Raw genomic sequence first — 24,192 nt, forward strand, 5'->3', positions numbered from 1 at the left:
GAAAGAAGAAACTCCTTACAGGCAGCGGCAGGAGCTGAACCCGCGTCACTGGTTCTGTAGAAGCGTTAGTTTAACCCGCATCCTTCTTGCCGTCCTCCCTATCTCTACGAAACATACAGTGAAATACGTCACCTGGTGTTATTGACCAACACAGCCTGAAGATTGTGCAGGGCAGCCGACAAGTGTCACCACACTTCCGGCACCAACATAGCAAGTCCACAACTCACAAACACTAACCCATAAGCTTTGGAAAGTGGGAAGGAACCGCAGTATCTGGAGGAAACCCAAGTGGTCACAGGGAGAAAGTACAAACTCCTTGCAGGCAGCAAAGGGAATTGAACCAGGGTAACTGGTGCTGTAATAGAGAAGTCATTGCAATCAGCCACACTTCTAGTCAGTGCATGTTCATGCCAAGTATTTATTCATGAAAATGGGGCCCCTTTAATATGCTAACAGAGTGAAGTTAAGGGCAGGAATCTCCAATGAACCGCATATTGCCTTTTTGAATGCCATACCACAGCATGATGAGAGATCACATCCATGATGCTAGCCCAAGGGTCTGAGGGGTCAGTACCTCCTATTCAGGGGAATAGTCAAGCTCGTCATTTGCAATCAGCGCCTCTGAAGTCTTGCCATGCTTCCCTTTGCCTTTGGCTTTGCTGCCGTAGGTCCTGTGATTGCCCACAATGTCCGGCATCGCCTGCTGGGACTGGTAGCCCTTCGGCTCGGCCGCGGACCACGCCTCCTGCCACTGGTTGTCCTCCTCCTCGGGGTACGGGAAGCTGTCGTCCACGTCATAGCGCTGATATGTGCTCTGGCTCAGAGCCTCCTGCCGCGCACCGATCTCCAGGCTGCTGTTCCAGATCCCGTATCCGAAATAAATAAGAAAACCTAGGGAAGGGAGAGTACAGTCATCAGCCAAAAGCAGACTGGGTAACCGCTACGTACGTGTGGAACAAGACTGGTATGATACCCACACGTGGAGTATTGTGAACAGGTTTGGCTGTCTTACGGCGTGATGGCATTGGAGACAGTCCAGAGAAGGTTCATGAGAATGATTCCAGAAATGAAAGTGTTAACGCATGAAGAACATTTGATGGCTCTGGGACTGCACTTGCTAGAGTGTTGAAGAATGAGGGGGATCTCACTTAAACCTATCAAATATTCAAAGGCCTAGATGGAGTGCATGTGGAAGTGATATTTCCTAAAGTGGGTGAGTCTAGGACCAGAGGCCTCAGATCATCCCTTTAGAACAGAGGTGAGTAGGATTTTCTTTAGCGAGACAGTGGTGAATCTGTAGAATTCATTGCCATGGATGGCTGTGGAAGCTAAGTCTTTGAGTATATCCAAAGTAAGTGTTAGTAAGGGTTTCTAAGGATACAGGGAGAAGGCAGGAGAATGGTGTATGAGAGGGATAATAGAGGAATCCTCAGGAGGCCATGATCCTAATATGACTGAATTTATACTGCAGTTTGAGAGGGAGAAGCATAACTTACTTGCATCAGTATCTCAGTGGAATAAAGAGAATTACAGAGGCATGAGAGAGCAGCTTGCCGAGGTTGATTGGAGGGGGATACTGGTGGGGATGATGGCAGAGCAGAAATGACTGAAGTTTCTGGGAATAGTTTACAAGACACAGGATAAATATGTCCCACAGAGAAAGAAGTTCTCATATAGCAGGGATAGGCAACCTTGGCCAACAAAGGAAGTTAGGGATTGCATAAAAGACAAGGAAAGGTAATATAAGGTCTCAAAAGTGAGTGGAAAGTTAGATGATTGGGAAGCTTTTAAAATCCTACAAAAGGCAACTAAAAAGCTATAAGAAGGGAAAAGATGAAATATGAGGGCAAACTAGCCAATAATATAAAGCAGGGTACTAACATTTTTTAAGTTATATAAAAAGTAAAAGGTAGGTGAAGGTTGATATTGGACCACTAGAAAATGATGCTGATGAGGTAGTTATGGGGGACAAGGGAATGGCAGATGAACTTAATTGATAATTTGCATCCATCTTTACTGTGGAAGATTCTAGCAGTGTGGCAGAGGTCCATCAGCGTCAGGGAGCAGGAGTGAGTGCCAGTGCTATTACGAAGGTAAACGTGCTAAACAAACTCAAAGATCTTAAGGTGGATAAGTCGCCTGGGCCAGATGGACGACATCCCAGAATGCTGAGAGAGGTTGCTGAAGGGATAACAGATGCATTGGTCATGATCTTTCAAGAATCACTTGATTCTGGCATGGTCTTGGAGGACTGGAAGTTTGCAAATGTCACTCCACTCTTTAAAAGGGAGGAAGGCAAAAGAAGGGAAATTATAGGCCAATCAGCCTAACCTCAGCAGGAGAGAAATGTTGGAGTCTATTACAGTATTGAGGATGAGGTTTCAGGGTACTAGGAGACTAATGACAAAATAAGTCAAAGAGAGCATAGTTTCTATAAAGGGAAAGCTTGCCTGACAAATTTGTCGGAGTTCTTTGAGAGAGTTACAAGCAGGGTGGATAAAGAGGAGGCAGTGAATGTCATTTACTTGAATTTTCTGAAGGCAGTGCCTCACATGAGGCTGCTTAACAAGATAAAATCCTATGGTGTTACAGGAGAGATACTGGCATGGATAGAGGAATGGCTGACAGGCAGGAGGCAGCGAGTGGGATAAAGGGCCTTTTCTGGTTGGCTGCCAGTGGTTAGTGGTGTTCCTCAGGGGTCAGTATTGGGACCACTGCTTTTCACATTGTTTGTCAGTGATTTGGATCATGGAATTGATGGATTTGTGGCAAAGTCTGTGAAAGATACAAAGATAGGTGGAGGGGTAGGTAGTGCTGAGGAAGTAATGCGATTCTAGCCGGACTTAGACAAATTGGAAGGATGGGCTAAAAAGTGGCAAATGGAATATAATGTTGGGAAATGTATGCTAACATATTTTGGTGAGCGGATCAACAGTGTGGACTATTATCTCAATGGTGAGGAGGTCAAACATCAAAAATGTAGAGAGACTTGGGAGTCCTCGTGCAAGGCTCCCAGGTTACTTGACAGGCTGAGTCTGTTGTAAAGAAGGCAAATGCAACGTTGGCATTCATTTCAAGGGGAATAGAATATAAAAGCAAGGACATAATGCTAAGCCTTTGTAAGACACTAGTCAGGGCACTTAGAGTATAGTCAACAGTTTTGGGCCCCATATCTGAGAAAGGATGTGTTGTCATTGGAGAGACCCCAGAGGAGGTTCACGAGGATGATTCTGGGAATGAAGGGGTTAACATATGAGGAGCATTTGGCAGCTTTGGGCCTGTACTTACGGGAATTTAGAAGAATATGGGGGATCTCAATGAAACCAACCGAATGTTGAAAGGACTAGATAGGATAGACATGGAGAGGATGAGTCCTATGGTGGGGGTATATAGAACTAAGGGGCACACCCTCAAATCTGAAGGGCCATCCTTTAGAATAGAGGTAAGGAGGATTTTTTTTAACCAGAGAAAGGTTGAATAGCCTAGGACTTCATTCCCTGGTATGTAGGAGAATGAGGGAAGATTTGCTCAAGGTGTACAAAAGTATAGGGAATATAGATAGGGTAAATGCAAGCAGGCTTTTTCCACTGAGGTTGGGTGAGACTAGAGCTAGAGGTTGTGGGTTAAGGGTGAAAAATGAAATGTTTAAGGGGAAAATGAGGGGAAACATCTTCATTCAGAGGGTGATGTGAGTGTGGAACGAGCTGCCAGTGGAAGTGGTGGATATGGGTTCGATTGAATATTTAAGAGAAATTTGGATAGGTACATGGATGGGAGGGGAATGGAGGGCTGTGGTCCAGGTGCAGGTTATTGGGACTAGGCAGATAAATAGTTCAACATGGACTAGATGGGCCAAGTGGCCTGTAATGTGCTGTCATGTTCTAAGATTCTCTGGTACAACCCTAGCTGTTTTCCCATTGTTGTTGGATTTGTGACTGAGTCAGCAGTTCTGAGAAGGCATTGATACTTCCTTAACCTCTGCAGCTTGCTGTAACTAGTCCCCAGTGAATTTATTATTATTGCACTTGTTATAGAATCACACAGTTCAGTGTAATGCCATTCATGGTTGAGTAATCTGCCTTCTCACTGCGCTACAGAGACTTAAGCCCAGGACAGTCACGAGCATGTTGATGCTGTCTTTTGAAAGTAATTGGAGCCCCCTTGGACAGGCAAGACAAAGAGCACAGAACTGGGAACAGTACAGCCTTTACAGTACAGGCCTTTTGGTCCACAATGTTGTGCCGATGTTTTAACCTACGCCAAGGTCAATCCAAGCCTTCCCTCTTACATAGCCCTCCATTTTCCTATCTCCATGTGCCTATCTAACAGTCTCTTCAATGTCTCTAATTCATCTGCCTCTACCACCACCTCTGGATTCGTGCACCCACCACAGCTCATGTAAAAAGCTTACCTCTGATATCCCCCCCCCCCCCCAAAGCTTTCCTCCAATTTCCTTACAATTATGTCCCCTCACATTAGCTATTTTTGCCCTGGGAAAAAGTCGTTGGCACTCTTATCGTCTTGTACATCTCTATCAATTCCCCTCTCATCCTTTATTGCTCCGAAGAGAAAAACCCAAGCTCACTCAGCGTATCCTCACCAAGAGAAGTATAGACCATTCAACCAAAAGAACCACCCGAGCAAGGCACTTACCTACAAAGCACCAAACGGCAAAGCGGATCCAAGTGATACTGGAGAGCTTCAGCATCAGGTACATATTTACCAACATGGCGAAGGCAGGCACAAAGGGGACACAGGGCGCCATGTACGGCAGCTTCTTGGGGTTTTCAGGCTGCTGGAGGATGATGAATACCAGGGAGCAGATAAGCAGGACCATCAGGATGACCAGGAGGATAGCCCACCAGGTCTGCTCGTAAACGTACTCCTCCCCGAAGATGATGAATGAGCAGAAGACGAACGTCAAGATGAAGAGCAGTAGCACGCAAGTGGTGACAGTGCGGCCGGTGATGGAGGTGGGGCGGTCCATCTTGCCGGGCAGCCCAAGGCGAATCCTCATGGTGTAGTACCGAGGTCCAATCAGCTTCTTCAGCTTTATCAGGTAGATGTTCTCCGAGGTGTCTGCCTCAATGCCCGAGCTCATGTCCACGGTGCCGTAATTGGGGTGATTCACACCATAGCTGGACTTGTCCGCCTTCCCGATCAGCATCTCATTGTCCCCCAAGGATGGCAGGTTCTTGGCACCACATGTGTTCTTGTCGAGGCCCGTGTAGTCCTCACCCTCGCTGACGGGGGAGGCAGCCTCCTTCTCACACTCGGCTAGGACTCCCTCCTTCTTCTTGGTGCCCTCCTCCGACAGGAACTTGACGAAGCCGTCGATGTCACTCTCGGGCTGGTAACGAAGCAACAGGACGCACACCGACACCAGGGTGTAGGCCAACAGTGTCCCAATGGACATCATCTCAATGAGGTCCCGCAGGCTGACCAGCAAAGAGAGCAGCCCTGCCAGGAATCCCGAGACAATGCAGGCCACGACTGGTGTCTCTGTGTAGGCACTGACATGAGCTAAAAACCTGGAGAGGGACATCCAACAACAGCATACTTTCAGAATTACACAGAACAAGGTTGAATTTTTATATAAAAATAAATGAAAGGGTTAATGGATGAGGAGTGTTTAATAGCTCTGTGCCTGTATTCACTGGAGTTTAGAAGGATGAGGGGGATCTAATTGAAACCTATTGAATATTGAAAGGCCTAGATCGAGTTCATGTGGAGAAGACGTTTCCTTTCATAGGGGTGTCTTGGACTAGAGGGTACAATCTTAGAATAAAGGAACATTCCTTTAAAACAGAGTTGAGGAGGAATTTCTTTAGTCAGAGGATGGTGAACCTGTGGAATTCATTGCCACAGACAATTGTGGAGGCCAAGACATTGGATATATTTAAAGCAGAGGTTCATAGATTCTCATTTAATCAGGACATCAAAGGTTACAGGAGAATGGGGCTGAGAACGATAATAAATCAGCCATGATGAAATGGTGGAGCAGACTCGATGGGCTGGATGCCTTAATTCTGCTCCTATGTCTTAAGGTCGTATAGCAGTGAAACTCCTATGGGGTAATCTTAAGAGCAAGGAGCCGCAATACCCAAGGGCAGTGAGATTGTTGTGAGGGGTGGACTCATGGGGCAATGTGGAAAAAGATGAGAATATAAACATCAAGCTTTTTGATGGGACCCAGTGCGTTACTCAATGTGTTAAGAAATGTATTATTACTTTCTTTAAAACCAGTGGAGTGGAATGGTATACTTCTACAGTAACTGAACGGCTTCCTTACCCAAACTGGTCCCTCCCTCTCCAATAGCAGAAGAACCCTACACTGTGGTCCTCCCCCACCATGCCCTTGTGGTAACTGCGCCTGGCTTTAGTGTGTCCCCTCAGTATGTACCCCGAGAACCTTGAATGTGTGGTTGGCAGAATTCCTCCATGGATATCTTGACTTGCTGGCAGAAAAACAAGCTTCAGGCAGACAAAAGAGTGTCTTTCACCACGCTGATGATCTGCCAGCAGCACTCGAGGCAAATCTGTGTGTGGGCGTGTGTCTCTGGGAACAGCCCATCGATCAGAGAGTCCTCTGTCTCACAGCTGCTTGGGATAAACCGTTACATCTTTCTACACACCATCTTCACAAACTCATAGCTTGCGTCTCGTCCCAGCTACAGTTATCCCATGAGCAGCCTGCAATGGGGGTGATAGTCCGAGCATGAGGAAGGGTCTGAATAGGAGGGTTCCTCTCACTGTCAGCTAGGAAGGTCATGGTGACTGTTGGTGAGGTCTGGTGAGGCATTCTGCCAGAACTGATTGAGGTTTATCAGATTATGACAGACAGAGATAGAGTAGACAGACAGTATCTTTTTCCCAGGGTTGAGATGTCTAATACCAGAGGGAATGCATTTAAGGTGGGGGGGGGGGGAATTACAAAGGAGATGCGAGGGGCAAGCTTTTTTACACAGAAGGTGATATGTACTTGGAATGTGCTGCCTAGGGTGGTGGTAGGGGCAGATACATTAGGAGCGTTTAAGAGATGTGTAGATAAGTATGTGAATGTGTGGAAAATGGAAAGCTATGGACATTGTCTAGACAGAAGGAATTCACTTGATTACTAACTTATTTGGTTTGGTACAACATAGTGGGCTGAAGGGCCTATTCCTGTGCTGTACTGTTTTATGTTCTATGTTCTTCGATAGTCTAGGTAGTTGGCCAACTCAGTCTATACAGCTGTTTCTGCACACCTCTCTATCTCACGCTATCAGCATGGTCTTCTATTCCTTCCAGAGAGTCACCAACCTGAAGAGTAGACCATCGTCTGCCATAGCATAGATGACTCTTGGCATCGGGAAGAGTGAACCCAACAGACTGACGGTCAATCCCGCCACTGATCCGATGGCCACAATGTACTTGGCTGCATGAAACCCGTGAAGAACAAACATCTCCATCAGTGGCGACTCTGTGTCGATGGCATAATAAGGCACCATCAGCGTCAGGATTACACTGACCTAGTGCAGGAAGGAGACACCCAGATGACTGTCAATGAAATGGTACGATTACTCAGTTCAGACCACAAGGAATTAGAAAGTCTTTTGAACCCCACAACCATTGCTTCTGATTTGATTCCAACTCCTTCCATTATTGACAAAGATAGAGAAAATGACATTGGTGAACCATGGCAACATGTTGCAGGCAGCTTACAAAAATTCTAAATATATTTTCAAAGACTCTTAATCTCAAGTTCTCAATATTTATAGTTTACTTATTTATTATTATTCGTTTTTGTATTTACAGTTTGTTGTCTTTTGCACATTGATTGCTTGTCCATCCTTTTGGGGCAGTTTTTCATTGTGTTTTTTGTATTCAATGTGAATGTTCACAAAAAAATTACTCCCAGGTTTAGATATGGCAACTAATATATACTTTGATAATCAATTTACTATTTAAGCTTTAAACATTGAAAAATATAGTGAAAAATGCAATGTTGGGGTTAAGGTTGTGCTGAGTGCTTCCCACAAGTATCGCCAAACCTCCAACAGCAGTATAGCATGCCCACCACTCAAACATCTTTTCACTGTAGGAGGAAACTGGAGCACCTGAATTAAACCCATGTGGTCATGGGGAGAACATATAAATTTATGGGACAATGGTGGGAATTGACCCTCATTGATGATCGCGAGTGTTCCGATGCAATTGCACTAGCCACTGCACTACTGTGCCCCCCCACTATGATAGTGTTGCATTCTGGGAAGATAAATGAGGGTAGGACTTCCACAGGTGGAGACCTGGTGGAGGGGGTGTTGCAGTACAGGGAGGCCTAGGTATTTACATGGTTCATGTGTAGACAGGGTGGTGAAGATGGCTTCTAGCATTTATTTACTTATTTCGAAATACAACACAGAACAGGCCCCTCTGAGCCACATCACCCAGCAACCCACCTATTTAACCCTAGCCTAATCACAGGATAATTTCTAATGGCCAATTAACCTACTAACCAGTATGTCTTTGGACTGTGGGGGAAGTTGGAACACCTGGACAAAACCTACACAGTTCATCGGGAGGAGATGCAAACTCCTTACAGAGAGCACCTGAACTGAGCTCCAAACCCCGACTCCCAGGACTATAATAGCTTTGCACTAACCACTGTGGCATCCTAAAGGGCATTAGGGCATGTTGGCCTTCATCAGTATGAGAGTTGGGGTGTTAGGTTGCAATTGTACAAGACACTGATGAGACCACTGAAGGTTTGATCATCCGGCTACAGGGGGAAGGACATGAGACTGGGAAGATTGCAGAGAATGTGGCCGGAACGCAGAGGACTGAGTTGTGGAGAGGTTGGCACTTCTTCACTGAAGAGTAGGAAACTCATGGGTGATCTTACAGAAGGGTACAAGATTATAAGGGGCATAGATGAGATGAATTTATTTATTTATTTTTAATTTAATTTATTTTCATTTAGAGATATATTGCAGAACAGGCCTTTTGGCCCAACAAGCCACATCGCACAGCAACCCACTAAATTAACCCTAGCCTAATCACAGGGCAATGACCAATCAACTTACTAACCATATGTTTTCAGTCAGTGGGAGGAAACTGGAGCATCCAGAGGAAACCCACATGGTCATGGGGAGAAAGTACAAACTCCTTTCAGACTGTGCCAGAATTGAACTCCAAGCTTTGATGCCCCAAGTGTTAATAGTGTTCTACTAACCGCTATGCTAACAAACACATATTGGGAAGAATTAACGTGAGAGAAAAGTGCAATTTTGGTTGTATGTTAATTTAAACTTAAATTGGAACTTTTTTTCTGTTTCTAAGTCTTATTTGATTTCCTGTCATGGGATGGCTGTGTAAATATGCTCTACAGTGTCTGGTCTATGATATGCTGTGCTGCTTTGTAAAATAAAAATAAACAATAAAAATTTGAATAATAAAAAAAGCACAGGTTGAAGGTGAGAGGGAAGAGGATTACCAGGAACCTGAGGGGCAGTGTTTTCGCACAGAGGGTGGTCCAGAGGAAGTGATGAAAGCAGGTACATAAGCAGCATTTAAAGGATGGTTTAAGTGCATGGATAGGAAAGGTTTAGAGGGATATGGACCAAACATGAGTAAATGGAACAAGCTTAGAACTTTAGTCGGCACGGACTAGTTGTACTGAAGGGCCCATTTATGTGTTATGGCTCTGTGACTCATTGTGGGGAAATGTCATGCCCAGAGAGTTAGACTGGCTGAGTACTGTTGGATCTGACTGTTTAATTCTTATTAGACTGTTTAACTGTTATTTTCTTTGCAGTTTAACAATTAATTATCTGCTTGTATTTGATATAATTACTTCCACACAGGTAACTGTTACTTTGCTTCCTAGTGGTCACAGTATGTATATACGGTTGTTCGATGTGTGTCCTAGTGTTTATATTGGTTACACTAGTATTATTCCAGAAGCTTCTCTTGGTGCTGTATTATTTGAAAAAGAGCATTCTTATTACCTGACTGTTATCTACAAACTTGAGTGGAATTATCCTTATCAATGTAATACAAAAGAGTTGAACATGAGGCCAGCATCATCTTAGTAATCTTAGTTCTGTTGTCCCTCCTGTAGTGTATGAGAGTGTCTCCATAAAATCATTCAATGTCTACCCCAACCAGAAGTCCTGGATGAACCAGTCTCCTGAGGGCAAGATCAGAGGCATTGGAGTCTGGCAACCAACTAAGAAGTCCAGGTATGATCTCTGCAAAACCATCTCACAGGAGAAGTGGCAATTCCGGACTAAACTCGAATCAATGAAGGATGCTTGATAGCCAGGGCAGGGCTTGAACACCATCACCTCCTACATAGAGTAACCAAGAGACATAGGTGACACCAGAGCTTTGCTCCCAGATCAGCTCAATGCCTTCTATGCTCACTTTGACCATCAAAGCACGGAGGAACCATCACAAACTCCCACAGCCCCCAAGGACCTAAGGATTCAGTTTCTGAGTCCAATGTCAGAGCATCGTTCAGGAAAGTGAACCCATGGAAAGCAATTGTCTCAGATGGGGCTCCTGACTAATACTAAAGACCTGTGCTGACAAACTGGCTGGAGTGTTCATCAACATCTTTAACCTCTCACTTTGCACCTGTTTCAATTATACCCGTATCTAAGAAAAATGTGGTAACCTGCCTCAATGACTGTCATCCAATACACTAATATCATCCAATGTGATGAAGAGCTTTGAGAGGTTGGGGATGAAACACATCAACTCCTGCCTGAGAAGCGACTTGGATCCACTCCAATTTGCCGACCCTCACAACAGGTCCACTGCAAATGCCATTTAATTGGCTGTTCATACAAACCTGGAATATCTGGACAGCAAAGCTACACACATCAGGATGCCCTTTATCGACTATAGCTCAATATTCAATACCATCATCCCCTCAAAACTAATCAAAAAGCTTCAAGACCTTGGCCTCAAGAACTACCTGTGCAATAGGACCTTCAATTTCCTCATTTGCAGACCCCAGTCATTTTGGACTAGCAACAACATCTCTTCCACGATCTCCATTACACAGGTGCAACACAAGACTGTGTGCTTAGCCCCCTGCTCTACTCGCTTTGCACTTACAGTAGTATGTGTGGCTAAGCACAGCTCCAACGTCATATTTAAGTCTGCGGACGACACCACTGTCACAGGCAGAATAAAAGGTGGTGACGAATCAGCATACAGGAGGGAAATTGAGTCACAGAACACTACAATGCAGAAACAGGCCCTTCATTCCATCTAGTCCGTGCTGAAATGTTTATCTGCCTAGTCCCATCAACCTGTAGCCAGTCATCCATCTACTCTCCCAGTACTTTTAATACAAAAAGTTCAAGTTGAAGTTTATTTGTCATTCAACCATACGTGAATACAGCCAAACAAAACTGTGTTCCTCTGGGGCCAAGGTGCAAAACACAGTACCAACAGTCATACTCAGCACGAGGCACATATTATTTAGCAATAAACATGCAATCACACATAAAATATATAATGTTTTCAAAGTCTCAGACCAGGGATTTTAGTTATTTACTTAGTAACACAGCACAGGCCAACCCTTCGAGCCACATCACGCCAGCAACCCTGACAACCTCATTAACCCTAACCTAATCACAAGACAATTTACAAAGATCAATTAACCTACACGGTACATCTTTGGACTGTGAGCTGGAAACCGGAGGACTCAGAGAAAACCCTTACATTCCACGGTGTAGATGTATAGAAACTCCTTACAGAACAGCAAAGGAATTGAACTCCAAACTCCAGGACAATAGACAATAGGTGCAGGAGTAGGTCATTCAGCCCTTCGAGCCAGCACCGCCATTCAATGTGATCATGGCTGATCATCCACAATCAGTACCCCGTTCCTGCCTTCACCCCATATCCCTTGACTCCACTATCTTTAAGAGCTCTACCTAACTCTTTCTTGAAAGCATCCAGAGAATTGGCCTCCACAGCCTTCTGAGGCATAGCATTCCACAGATCCACAACTCTCTAGGTGAAAAAGTTTTTCCTCAATTCCGTTCTAAATGGCCTACCCCTTATTCGTAAACTGTGGCCTCTGGTTGTGGACTCCCCCAACATCAGGAACATGTTTCCTGCCTCTAGCATGTCCAATCCCTTAATAATCTTATATGTTTCAATCAGATTCCCTCTCATCCTTCTAAATTCCAGTGTATATAAGCCCAGTCGCTCCAATCTTGCAACATATGACAGTCCCGCCATCCCGGGAATTAACCTCGTGAACTTACGCTGCCCTCCCTCAATAGCAAGAATGTCCTTCCTCAAATTTGGAGACCAGAACTGAACACAATACTCCAGGTGTGGTCTCACCAGGGCCCGGTACAGCTGCAGAAGGACCTCTTTGCTCCTATATTCAACACCCCTTGTTATGAAGGCCAACATGCCATTAGCCCTCTTCACTGCCTGCTGTACCTGCATGCTTACTTTCAGTGATTGATGTACAAAAACACCTAAATCTCATTGTACTTCCCCTTTTCCTAACTTGACACCATTCAGATAGCAATCTGCCTTCCTGTTCTTGCCACCAAAGTGGATAACCTCACATTTATCCACATTAAACTGCATTTGCCATGCATCTGCCCACTCACCCAACCTGTCCAAGTCACCCTGTATTCTCCTAACATCCTCCTCATATTTCACACTGCCACCCAGCTTTGTATCATCTGCAAATTACTAATGTTACTTTAAATCCCTTCATCTAAATCATTAATGTATATTGCAAATAGCTGCTGTCCCAGCACTGAGCCTTGCGGTACCCCACTAGTCACTGCCTGCCATTCTGAAAAGGACCTGTTGATCCCTACTCTTTGTTTCCTGTCTGCCAACCAATTTTCTATCTATGTTAGTAACCTATCCCCAATACCATGTGCTCTAATTTTGCACACTAATCTCTTATGTGGGACCTGATCAAAGGCTTTCTGAAAGTCCAGGTACACTACATCCACTGGCTCTCCCTTGTCCATTTTAATAGTTACATCCTCAAAAAATTCCAGAAGATTAGTCAAGCATGATTTCCTCTTCGTAAATCCATGCTGACTTGGACCGATCCTGTTACTGCTATCCGAATGTGCCGCTATTTCATCTTTTATAATTGGCTCCAGCATCTTCCCCACCACTGATGTCAGGCTAACTGGTCTATAATTCCCTGTTTTCTCTCTCCCTCCTTTCTTAAAAAGTGAGATAACATTAGCTACCCTTCAATCCTCAGGAACTGATCCTGAATCTATAGAACATTGGAAAATGATTACCAATACATTCACGATTTCTAGAGCCACCTCCTTAAGTACCCTGGGATGCAGACCATCAGGCCCTGGGAATTTATCAGCCTTCAGTCCCATCAGTCTACCCAACACCATTTTCTGCCTAATGTGAATTTCCCTCAGTTCCTCCATTACTCTAGGTCCTCTGGCCACTATTACATCTGGGAGATTATCTGTCTTCCTTAGTGAAGACAGATCCAAAGTATCCAAAAAGACGCAAACACCCACCACCCCCACCACCCCCAGCTGTAACAGCGTCGCTCTAACCTCTACTGTTGCAGCAGTTGAAAACAATCCAGCTTGTCTTCTACCAAGTGAACAAGTAGTCAGAATGACAGTTCAGCACAGACTAGATGGGCCAAAGGGTCTGTTTCTGTGCGGTAGTGTTCTATGGCTCAATAACTCAATTATAGGGCTTCTAGCAGTCAGTTTAATGGTTTCCCTGTAGGCTATATGCAGATATTTCTGTTATCACTGTTTGCGCATCGCACTTTACCATCTGCCAGTATGAGCGTCTCCGGGCAACAGTCCAGGGAACAGATTGATGTAGGGTGCAGCGTGATTGAGGGAATAAGCGCAATGGAACTTTCAGTTGTAAAAGGCTGGGAGGCTCTTGACTGGAGAGCAAGAACCTCCTCTCTCCCATTGCTCAGTTTTCCCCTCCATTTAAAGAAGATTAAAAACCTAGAACACTACAACACAATACAGCCTTTTCAGCCCACATTGCTGTGCCTACCCTTGAATCTACTCTAAGATCAACGTAACCTTTCCTTTCTGGATCCTCTTCTTCTTAAACCCATCACCTCGACAGCTGTTGGCCAGAGTCTTTTGTCCTGGATCAGTCTTTTAAGTTGTCCCCAGGTGTAGCCTATCTTCAAAGATCCTTCATGTTCCAGGGATGAGGTCTTTGGAGCTTCTGTTGCCATTTCTGTAGCTGTAAGATTTTACAGGATGGGATTGCTAGCCCCAAGCCCAACCTTCCTCCTTTCGCAGCTAGGCTTGGGACCGTCCATGTGGGAGTTCCCTGGTACATAACCATTTTTCCATCTGCCTATCTAGGAGTCTCTTAAATGTTTCTAATGTATCCGTCTCTACTACCACACCTGGCATTGCATTCCATGCACCCAGCACTCTCTGTGTAAAATCCGACCTCTACCAAACCCTTAGTTTTCCCTAATCACCTTAAAGATTGACCCCATGTATTAGCCGTTTCTGCCCTGGGGAAAAAGTCCCTGGCTTCCACTCTATGTATCGGTGCCTTGTATCATCTTGTACACCTCTATCAAGTCACCGTTCATCCTCCCTCACTGCAAAGAGAATAGCCCGAGCTTGCTCAATCTTCTATTCTCATAAAACACTCTCTTTAATCCTGGTAAATCTTCTTTGCACCCTCTTTAAAGCTTCCACAGCTTTCCCATAATTTGGTGACTGGAAATGAACACAATACTCCATGTGTGGTCTAATCTGAGTTTTATAAAGCTGCAACGTTACCTCATGGCTCTTAATCTCAATCCCCTGACTAATGAAGGTCAACAAACCACACGTTTTCTATACCACCCTATCATGGCAACTTCAGTCATGGGCTGACCTTGAATATCAGGGATGAGAGTGACCTCAAGAAAGAGGACCTGACTTGACACTTAAACAGAAAGCCCAGACAGGAGGAAGGAATGAAGTGATGTGGGATAATAGGCCCTAAAGGCACAACTTGAGATAATGGACCATCAAACAGACTGAACGTAGCTTTTGTTTCTGGAGGGACGGAGTTGAAATGCTGCAGTGAACATAGGTTCAATGGATTCTTTACTGACTACCTCTTGTACCTAATAAAATAACCTCTCTCATTATCAAGGCATTTTTGTCCACAGGACTACTGCTCACTGGATTTTTTTTTTGTTTTTCATGTGATTCGCTGTAAACTCTGAAGACTGTTGTATGTGAAAATCCCAGATCAGCAGTTTCAGAGGTACTCAACCCACTTCATCTGGCATCAAAAATTGTTCAACGATTAAAGTCACTTAGATCACATGTCTTCCCCATTCTGATGCTTGGTCCAAACAACAACTGAACCTCTTGACTACGTCAGCATGCTTTTATGCATTGAGTTGCTGCCACATGATTGGCTGATTAGATAGGTGCATTAATGAGCAGGAGTACAGGAGTACCTAAGAAATTAGTCACTGAAGTGCTCAGTAAAATGTGTTGTTTGTTGTAACAACCAAGACATCCAAGAATGCTGGGGGCTGCCCACAAGTTTCTCCACACATTTTGGTGCCTACAGAGAATGGCCACCATGCTTGGCAGAACATTGATGCCTCAATGATTGCTCACAGTCACTGGGCTAATAGTTAGAATACAAGACGGGAATTCCCACGAATCCTGGACTCTTCTCAAGAGAACTTCTGGCATCCTGTTGATTCCAGAAGGATGGAGTTCCCGAAGGGGAGGCTGAGCCTAGAGAGTCCAAGCATCAGAGTTTAGGCAAGGACAGAGCGAGGCACGGCTGGGGCCATATCTAAATGGTCAACACAATATGTGAGTGCCAGGTTGGGAAGGGAAGTTAAAAAAAAAAATTGAGCCTGGCTTCAAATTCAAAGCGAACGTTGAGAACCACACAAGCATTTTCTTTAGAGTCATCGAGTTATAGAAAAATACAGCACAGAAACAGACTCTTCAATCTATCCAGTCTGTGCCACACCATTTAAAGTGCCTACTCCCATTGACCTGCACTGAGACCATAGCCCTCCATATCCCTACTCAACCTATTCAAACTTCACTTAAACATCGAAGTGAAGTTCACATGAATCACTTGTACTGGTGTCTCATTCCACACTCTCATGGCCCTCTAAATGAAGATGTTTCCCCTCGTGGTCCCTTAAACTGTGCACCTTTCACACTTAATCCATGACCTTGAACTGTAGTCTCACCCAACCAGTGGAAAAGCCTGCTTGCATTTATCCTATCTACACCCATCACAATTTTGTATACCTCTATCAATTCTCCCCTCATTCTTCTATGTTCCAAGGAATAGTGTCCTAACTTATTCAATCTTTTCTTATAACTCAGGTCCTCCAGACCTGGCAACATCCTTGTCAATTTTCTCTGTACTCTTTCAAACTTATTTACATCTTTCCTGTAGGTAGGTGACCAAAACGGCATAAAACACTCCAAATTAGGCCTCCCAACCTCTTTTACAACTTCAACACAACATCCCATTTTTATTTTATTTCTTTGGAGATAAAGCATGGAACAGGCCTTTCTGGCCCAAATTACCTACTTAACCTGAGCCTAATCACAGAACAATATACAATAACCAATTAACCTATTAACCCATACATCCCTGGACTGTGGGAGGAAAGAGCTGCAGAAAATTGTGAACTCACTCAGCTCCATCGTGGTCATCAGCCCACCCTGCATCAAGAATTTCTTCAAAAGGTGACAGCTCAAAAAGAAGATCATTAAGGACCCCATCACCCAGGATATGCTCTCTTCTCATTGCTACCATCAAGGAGGAGGTACAAGAGCCTGAAGACACACAATCAATGTTTTAGGAACAGCTTCTTCACCTCTGCCATCAGATTTCTGAATGATCAATGAACCCAGGAACACTGCCTCACTATTTTTTCCCTCACTTTTTGTGCTACTTACTTAATTTAATTGTAATCTATAGTTTTTCATTATCAGTTATTGCCACAAAACAACAAATTTCATGACATAGGCCAGTGATATTGAAGCTGATTCTGATTCTGTGGGAGGAAAGCAGAGCACCCAGATAAAACCCATGCGCACACAGGAAGAACATACGAACTTTCTTACAGAGGATGTCAGAATTGAACTCCAAACTCTGATGTCCCAAGCTGTAAGAGTGTTGCATTAACTGCTAAGCTGCGGTGCTGAAGCACTATTGGGAATAATTGTCACTGGGAACATAATTCATTTGGGAAGGAAGCACAGTGCGATGTGAATGAAAAAGCTTGCACCTATTACTCTGACATTAGCTATTATTAGCTCTCTCACCTAAAGGTAAACCACAACCAACATATTTATAGCATAATAGACAGCAGTGGCGGGGATCTGAGAATCTGCAAGATCCACATCTCAGTCTAAAAAGCTGTGAACATTTTATTCAGAATCTTAAGGTTTCAAAGATGTATGGACTACATTACACTTAGACATTAATTATATGTCTAGTAATCTTTCATTAGAATCAGAACCTTTAAAAGGCAATAGCAGCATCCATCATTAAGGACCCCATCACCCAGGACATGTCCTTTTCTCATTGCTACCATTATGGAGAAGCTACAGGAGCCTGAAGACACACACTCAACACTTAAGGAACAGCTTCTTCCCCTCCACTGTCAGTTTCCGAATGGACTATGAACCCAGGAACACTGCTTCACTTTTCTCTCTTTTTGCACTACTTATTTAATTTAATTTTACAGTAATTCTTACTGTAATTTACAGTTTTTAATATTACGTATTGCACTGCACTGCTTCTTCAAAACAACAAATTTCACAACATCTGCCAGTGTTCCTAAATCTGGTCAATTGTTGCAGCATTCAGAAATCCGATGATGGAGTGGCAGAAGCTGTTCCCAGAGTGCTTTTCACTTAAACTTCAGACAATGCGGCACCAAGTGCAAGTGATCTAATGAAGCAATTAAAAAGCATAATGAAATTCAGTGAGACAGTACAGACCCACTGAATAGGATATATCAAAATGAGGAGTAATGCCTCGGCTGTCTCGTGCCTAGTTCAAACTATGCCAACACATATTCGATCACACTGTCTGGGTCATGCACTGTCCTCACTGCAGCCATCAGGAGCCTCTTGTCCAATGCCACGAGGTTCAGGAACAGTTATTATCTTTCTACCATCAGGCTCCTGAACAAGTGTGCATAACTTTTCTCACCTCCACACTGAACTGATTTCACAAACTATGCATGCACTTTCAGGGGCTCAACAACTCATTCTCAATATTTCTCATTTATTGAATATTATCACTTTTTAATTTTTGCATTCTCACAGTCTATCATCTTTTGCACACTGGTTCTTTGCCTGCCTTTGTGTACAGTTTTTTGTCGACTCTATTGTGTTTCTAAGCGTTTACTGTGAATGCCTGCAAGAAAATGAATCTCAGTGTTCAAAGTTCAAATTAAATTTATTATCAAAGTGCATATAAGTCACCATATAAAACCTGCCATTCATTTTCTTGCAGGCATTTACTGGAAAAACAAGAAAAACAACAGAATTTATGAAGAACTATACATAGACAAAGATTGACAAACAACCAATCCGCAGAAGAGGACAGACTGTGCACAGAATAATCATACAGAGAGCATGAGTTACAGAGTCCAATACAAGCCTAAAGTTTGTGAAATCATTTCAGAGTCGAGGTGAGTGAAGTTATCCATGCCAGTTCACTTCACCATGCCAGGTTGAAGAGTATAACTGTTCCTGAACCTGAAGATCTGGGACCCAAGGCTCCTATATCTCCTTTCTGATGGTAACAGTGAGAAGAGAGCATGGCCTAAATAATGGGGGTCCTAGATGATGGATACTTGTGGCAGCACTCCTTGTAAATGTGCTAAATGGTGGGGTGAGGCAGAGGCCTTTCCCTGTAATGGACTGGGCTGTATCCATCACTGGGAATCCATGGATGTCCACCATCTGAAGTTATTCCTTCAGTGATTGGAACCTGAGTTGTAGGGTTCCTCTGGGTGCTCCAGTTTCCCCATATCGGAACGATGCACCTATTAGGGTTAATATGTTGTGGACATGCTGTGTTGGTCCCAGAAGTGTGTTGAAATTGAGTTTGCCTGCATCACGTCCTGGCAGCTCATTCCACACTTCCACAACCCTCTGAGTGAAGAAGTTTCCCTCATGCATTTTATAAACTTCTCACCTTTCACCCTTAAGCCAAGTCTTCTGGTTGTAGTCCCACCCAACCTCAGTGGAAAAAGCCTGTGTGCCTTTAACCCAACCCACATCCCTCATTATTTTGATAAACCTCTATCAAATCTCCTCTCAATATTCTACATTCTAAAGAATACAGTTCTAATCTATTCAATCATTCCTTATAATACAGGTCCTCCAGATTGGTCCTGTCAAAGTTGAAAACTTCACACTTGCCTGCATTAAATTCTCAGTGGCTGGGAAAGTGTTGGAACCTATTATTAAGAATGAGGTTTCAAGGTTCTTGGAGACTAATGATAAAATAAGTCAAAGTCAGCATGGTTTTTGTAAGGGGAAATCTTGCCTGACAAATCTTTTAGAGTTCTTTGAGGAAGTAATAAGCTGGGTGGACAAAGGAGAGGCAGTGGATGTCATTTACTTGGATTTTCAGAAGGCATTTGGTAAGGTGGCACACATGAGGCTGTTTAACAAGTTGAAATCCTGTGCCATTACAGGAAAGATACTGGCAGGATAGAGGAATGACTGTCAGGCAGGTGACAGAGAGTGGGAATAATAGGGACCTTTTCTCTTTGGGTGCCAGTGACTAGTGGTGTTCTTCAGGGATCAGTATTGGGGCCGTTACTTTTCACATTATTTGTCACTGATTTGTATAATGAAATTGAAGGCTTTGAGGCAAAGTTGTTGATGATACAAAGATAGGTGGAGGGATAGGTAGTGCTGAAGAAGCAATGCGATTGCAGCAGGACTTAGACAAATTGGAAGGATGGAATATTGGCAGATGGAATACAGTGTTGGGAAATGTATGATTATGCATTTTGTTAACAGGAACAATAGTGTGGACTATTATCTAAATGGGGAGAAGGTTCAAACATCAGAGGTGCAAAGGGACCTTGGAGTCCTTGTACAAGACTCCCAGAAGGTTAATTTACAGGTTGAGTCTGTGGTAAAGAAGCCAAATGCAATGTTGCCATTCCATTTCAAGGGGAATAGAATATAAAAACAAGGAGATAATGCTGAAGATTTATAAGAAATTAGTCAGGCTGCACTTGGAGTATAGTCAATAGTTTTGGGCCCCTTATCTCAGAATGGATGTGTTGTCATTGGAGAAAGTTCTTGAGGAGGTTCACGAGGATGCTTCTGGGAATGAAGGGGTTAACATATGAGGAGTGTTTGGCAGCTTTGGGCCTGTACTCAATGGAATTTAGAAGACTGTGGGGGGATCTCATTGAAACCTACTGAATGTTGAATGGACTAGATAGGGTAGATGTGGAGAGGATGTTTCCTAAGGTGGGGTATCCACAACTCAAGGGCACAGCCTCAAAACTGAGGGCCAACCTTTTAGAACAGAGGTAAGGAGGAAGTTTTTTAGCCAGAAAGTAATGAATCTCTGGAATGTTCTGCCACAGACTGCAGTGGAGGCCAAGTCTGTGGGTATATATTTAAGGCAGAAGTTGATAGCTTTCCTGGTCGGTCAGGGCATCAAAGGATATGGCAAGAAGGCAGGATATGGGGTTGAGTGAGATCCAGGATCAGCCTTGATGGAATGGCAGAGCAGACTCCAAATTAGGCCTCACCAGTGTCTTATACAACTTCAACATATCATCCCCTCTTCCGTACTCAGTACATTGATTTATGAAGGCCAATGTGCCAAAAGCTTTCTTTACAACCCTATCTACCTGCGATGCCACTTTCAACAAATTATATACCTGTATCCGCAGATCCCTTTGTTCTACCACACTCCTCAGTGTCCTGTGTAAGACCTGCCAAATGCAAACATTGCATTTGTCTGCATTAAGCTCCATCTGCCATTTTTCAGCCTATTTTTACAGCTGGTGCAAGCTATGATAGTCCTTCTCACTGTTCTCTATACCACCAGTGCTGGTGTCATCCGTAGATTTGCTGATCCAGTTAACCACATTATCATCCAGATCATTGATACAGATGACATACTGTGGTAAACTATGTATACCTGTCTGGACATGCCCCTCTGCTGACTGCTCCTGTGGCTCCTCCCACAGACCCCTGTATAAAGGCAATTGGGGCACTGCTCCTCCCTCAGTCTCCGAGATGCCATGCTCCCTTTTACTGTTAATAAAAGCCTATCGTTCACTTCCAGTCTCCGAGAGTTATTGATGGTGCATCACATACAACAAAAGACCCAGTATTGATCCCTGCAGCACACCACTAGTCACAGACCCCCAGTCAGAGAGGCAATCCTTTACTGTGATTCTCTGATTTCTTCAACAAAGCTGTTGTCTAATCCAATTTACTACCTCATCCTGAATGCCGAGTGACTGAACCTTCTTAACCAGCCTCCCATGTGAGATCTTGTAAAATGCCTTACTAAAGTCACTGTAGACATCATCCACTGTCTTAACTTCATCTACTTTCCTGGTAACTTCCTCAAAAATCTCTATAAATCTATATAAAAATCTCTACACATGACCTACCATGCACAAAGCCTTGATGATATCCTTCGTCATTCTATGTCCATCCAAATACTTATACATCTGGTCCCTTAGAATACCTTCCAATAACATTCCCACAACTAATGTCACTCACCGACCTATAATTTGCTGGTTGCTGATTAGAGCCTTGTTTAAACAGCAGAACATTGGCTATCCTCCAGTCTTCTGGGAGCTCTCCTGTGATCTCTGCTACGGCCCCAGCAATTTCTACACTTACCTCCCGTAGGGTCCGAGGGAATACCTTGTCAGGCCCTGGGGATTTATGCAAACACCTCCTCCTCTGCAGTCTGCAGAGGATCCATGAAGTTGATGCAGCTTTGCCTCCCTTCTATGGATACAAATACAAATGCAAAGATTGCACGTAAGATCTCCCCATCTGCTTTGGCTCCACACATGGATTCCCATTCTGGTCTTCCAGAGGACTAATTTTGTCCCTTGCAATCCTTTTGATCTTAACATACTGTGTCTGTAGAATCCCTGAGGATTCTCCTTCACCCTGTCTGTTACAGCAACTTTATGCCTTCCTTTGGCCTTCCTGATTCTTTTATTAAATATTCTCCTGCATTTCTTGTATTCCATAAGCACCTCACTACTTGCCTATACCTGCTATGCACTTCCTTCTTCCTCTTAACCAGGGCCTCAATCTCTCTTGAAAAATATCCCTAAACTTGCTACCTTTACCCTTTATTCTGACAGGAACAGGCAAGCTTTGTACTCTCAAAATTCTACTTTTGAAGGCCTGCCATTTACCAAGTACACCTTTACCAGAAAACAGCCTGTCCCAAACCACACTTACCATTTCATTTCTAATACCATCAAAGTTGGCCTCACTCCAACTATAATCTCAACCCATCGACTAGTTCTAATTTTTTGTGTATTTACTTTGAAACTAATGGCATTGTGGTCACTAGATGCAAAGTGTTCCCCTACAAAAACTTCTACACAAGGTTCCCAGCACTTGTTATCTTTATCATTTTTTCTGACAGCCACATACAAGCTTTGTACTCTCAAACTTTCATTTTTGAAGGCCTCCCACTTTCCAAGTACACCTTTGCCAGAAAACAACCTGTCCCATTCTGATGCCATCAAAATTAGCATTTCTCCAATTTAGAATCTCAATCCGCAGACAAGACCTATCTACCTGCATATTTACTTTGAAATTAATGGCATTGTGGTCACTGGATGCAAAGTGTTCCCCTACACAAACTTCTGTCACCCCCCGTCCCATTCCCTAATAGGTATTAGGGAATTCCAGTATTCCAGTATTGCACACTCCCTCACTGGGACTTCTACGCACTGATTAAGGAAACTTTTCTGAACACATTTATCCCATCTAGTCCTTTTACCATATAAGAGTCCCAGTCAATATGTGGAAAGTTAAAATCACCTACTATAACAACCTTATGTTTCTTGCAACAGCCTACAATCTCTTTACAAATTTGTCCTCTAAATCCCACAAACTGTTGGGTGCTCTGTAATGTAGCCCCATTAACGTGGGCATACCTTTCTTATTCCTCAGTTCCACCCATAATGCCTCACTAGTCGAGTTCTTCAGTCTGCCCTGATGGGCCACTGCTGTGACTAGTAATGCCACCCGTCCACCTTTAATTGGTCTGTCATGTCTAAAACAACAGATCCCAGAATACTGAACTGCCAGTTCTGCCCCTCCTGCAACCAAGTCTCACTATAATGGCTACAATATCATAATTCCAGCAGTTGATCCATGACCTGAGTTCATCCGCCATTCCTATGGTATTTCTTGCTTTGAAATACATGTAGTCCAGGACACTAGTCGCACCATGCTCGAGCTTTGGATCCCTAACTTTGTCTGAGGTCTTACCAACATCTGTCTCCACAACCTCTCCAGTGACTGTTCTGGCACTCTGGTTCCCATCCCCCTGCAATTTTAGTTTAAACCTCACCATGCAACATTAACAAAACTTTCCACTAGGATACCAATCCCCCTCCAGTTCAGATGTAAACTGTCCCTTCTGTACAGGTTCCACCTTCCCTAGAAAAGAGCCCAATGATCCAAAAATCTTATGCCTTCCCTCCTTCACCAACTCCTTAGCCATGTACTGAACTGTAAGATCTTTCTATTTCTGGCATTACTAGCATGTGGCATGGGTAACAATCCTGAGATCACAACTCTGGAGGTCCTACGCTTTAACTTTGCACTTAACTCCCTGAACTCCCAATGCAGAACCTCATCACTCGTCCTACCCATGTCATTGGTACCTACCTAGACCACGATCTCTGGCTGATCATCCTCCCACATAAGAATGCTGAGGACTCAATCTGAGATGCCCCAGGCCCTGACTTCCGCAAGGCAATATACTGTTCGAGAACCTCATTTTTGCTCACAGAACCTCCTGTCCATTCTCCTAACTAATGAATCTCCTATCGCCACAGCATTCCTCTTCTCCCCCACTTCCCTTCTGAGTCACAGACCCAGAGTCAGTGCCAGAGACACAACCACTGTGACTTTCCTCTGACAGGCCATCTCC

General features: G+C 43.9%; 1 protein-coding gene across 6 annotated transcripts in view; it reads right to left on the reverse strand.

The window, feature by feature from the left end:
• Window positions 1-398: 398 nt before the first annotated feature.
• The window catches only part of slc7a14a (solute carrier family 7 member 14a), a 210,775-nt gene continuing 186,981 nt past the window's right edge, over window positions 399-24,192 (reverse strand). For all 6 annotated transcript variants that reach the window (XM_073041784.1, XM_073041786.1, XM_073041788.1 and 3 more), the window contains 3 exons: window positions 7,303-7,511; window positions 4,654-5,531; window positions 399-891 (listed from right to left, as the gene is read on the reverse strand). In XM_073041784.1, the coding sequence (XP_072897885.1) occupies window positions 578-891; window positions 4,654-5,531; window positions 7,303-7,511 (1,401 nt within the window). In that variant the 3' untranslated portion in view covers window positions 399-577. The remainder of the gene's footprint in view (window positions 892-4,653; window positions 5,532-7,302; window positions 7,512-24,192) is intronic.

The sequence above is a fragment of the Hemitrygon akajei genome, chromosome 3, assembly GCF_048418815.1.
Source record: "Hemitrygon akajei chromosome 3, sHemAka1.3, whole genome shotgun sequence".
Classification (NCBI taxonomy): Eukaryota; Metazoa; Chordata; class Chondrichthyes; order Myliobatiformes; family Dasyatidae; genus Hemitrygon; species Hemitrygon akajei.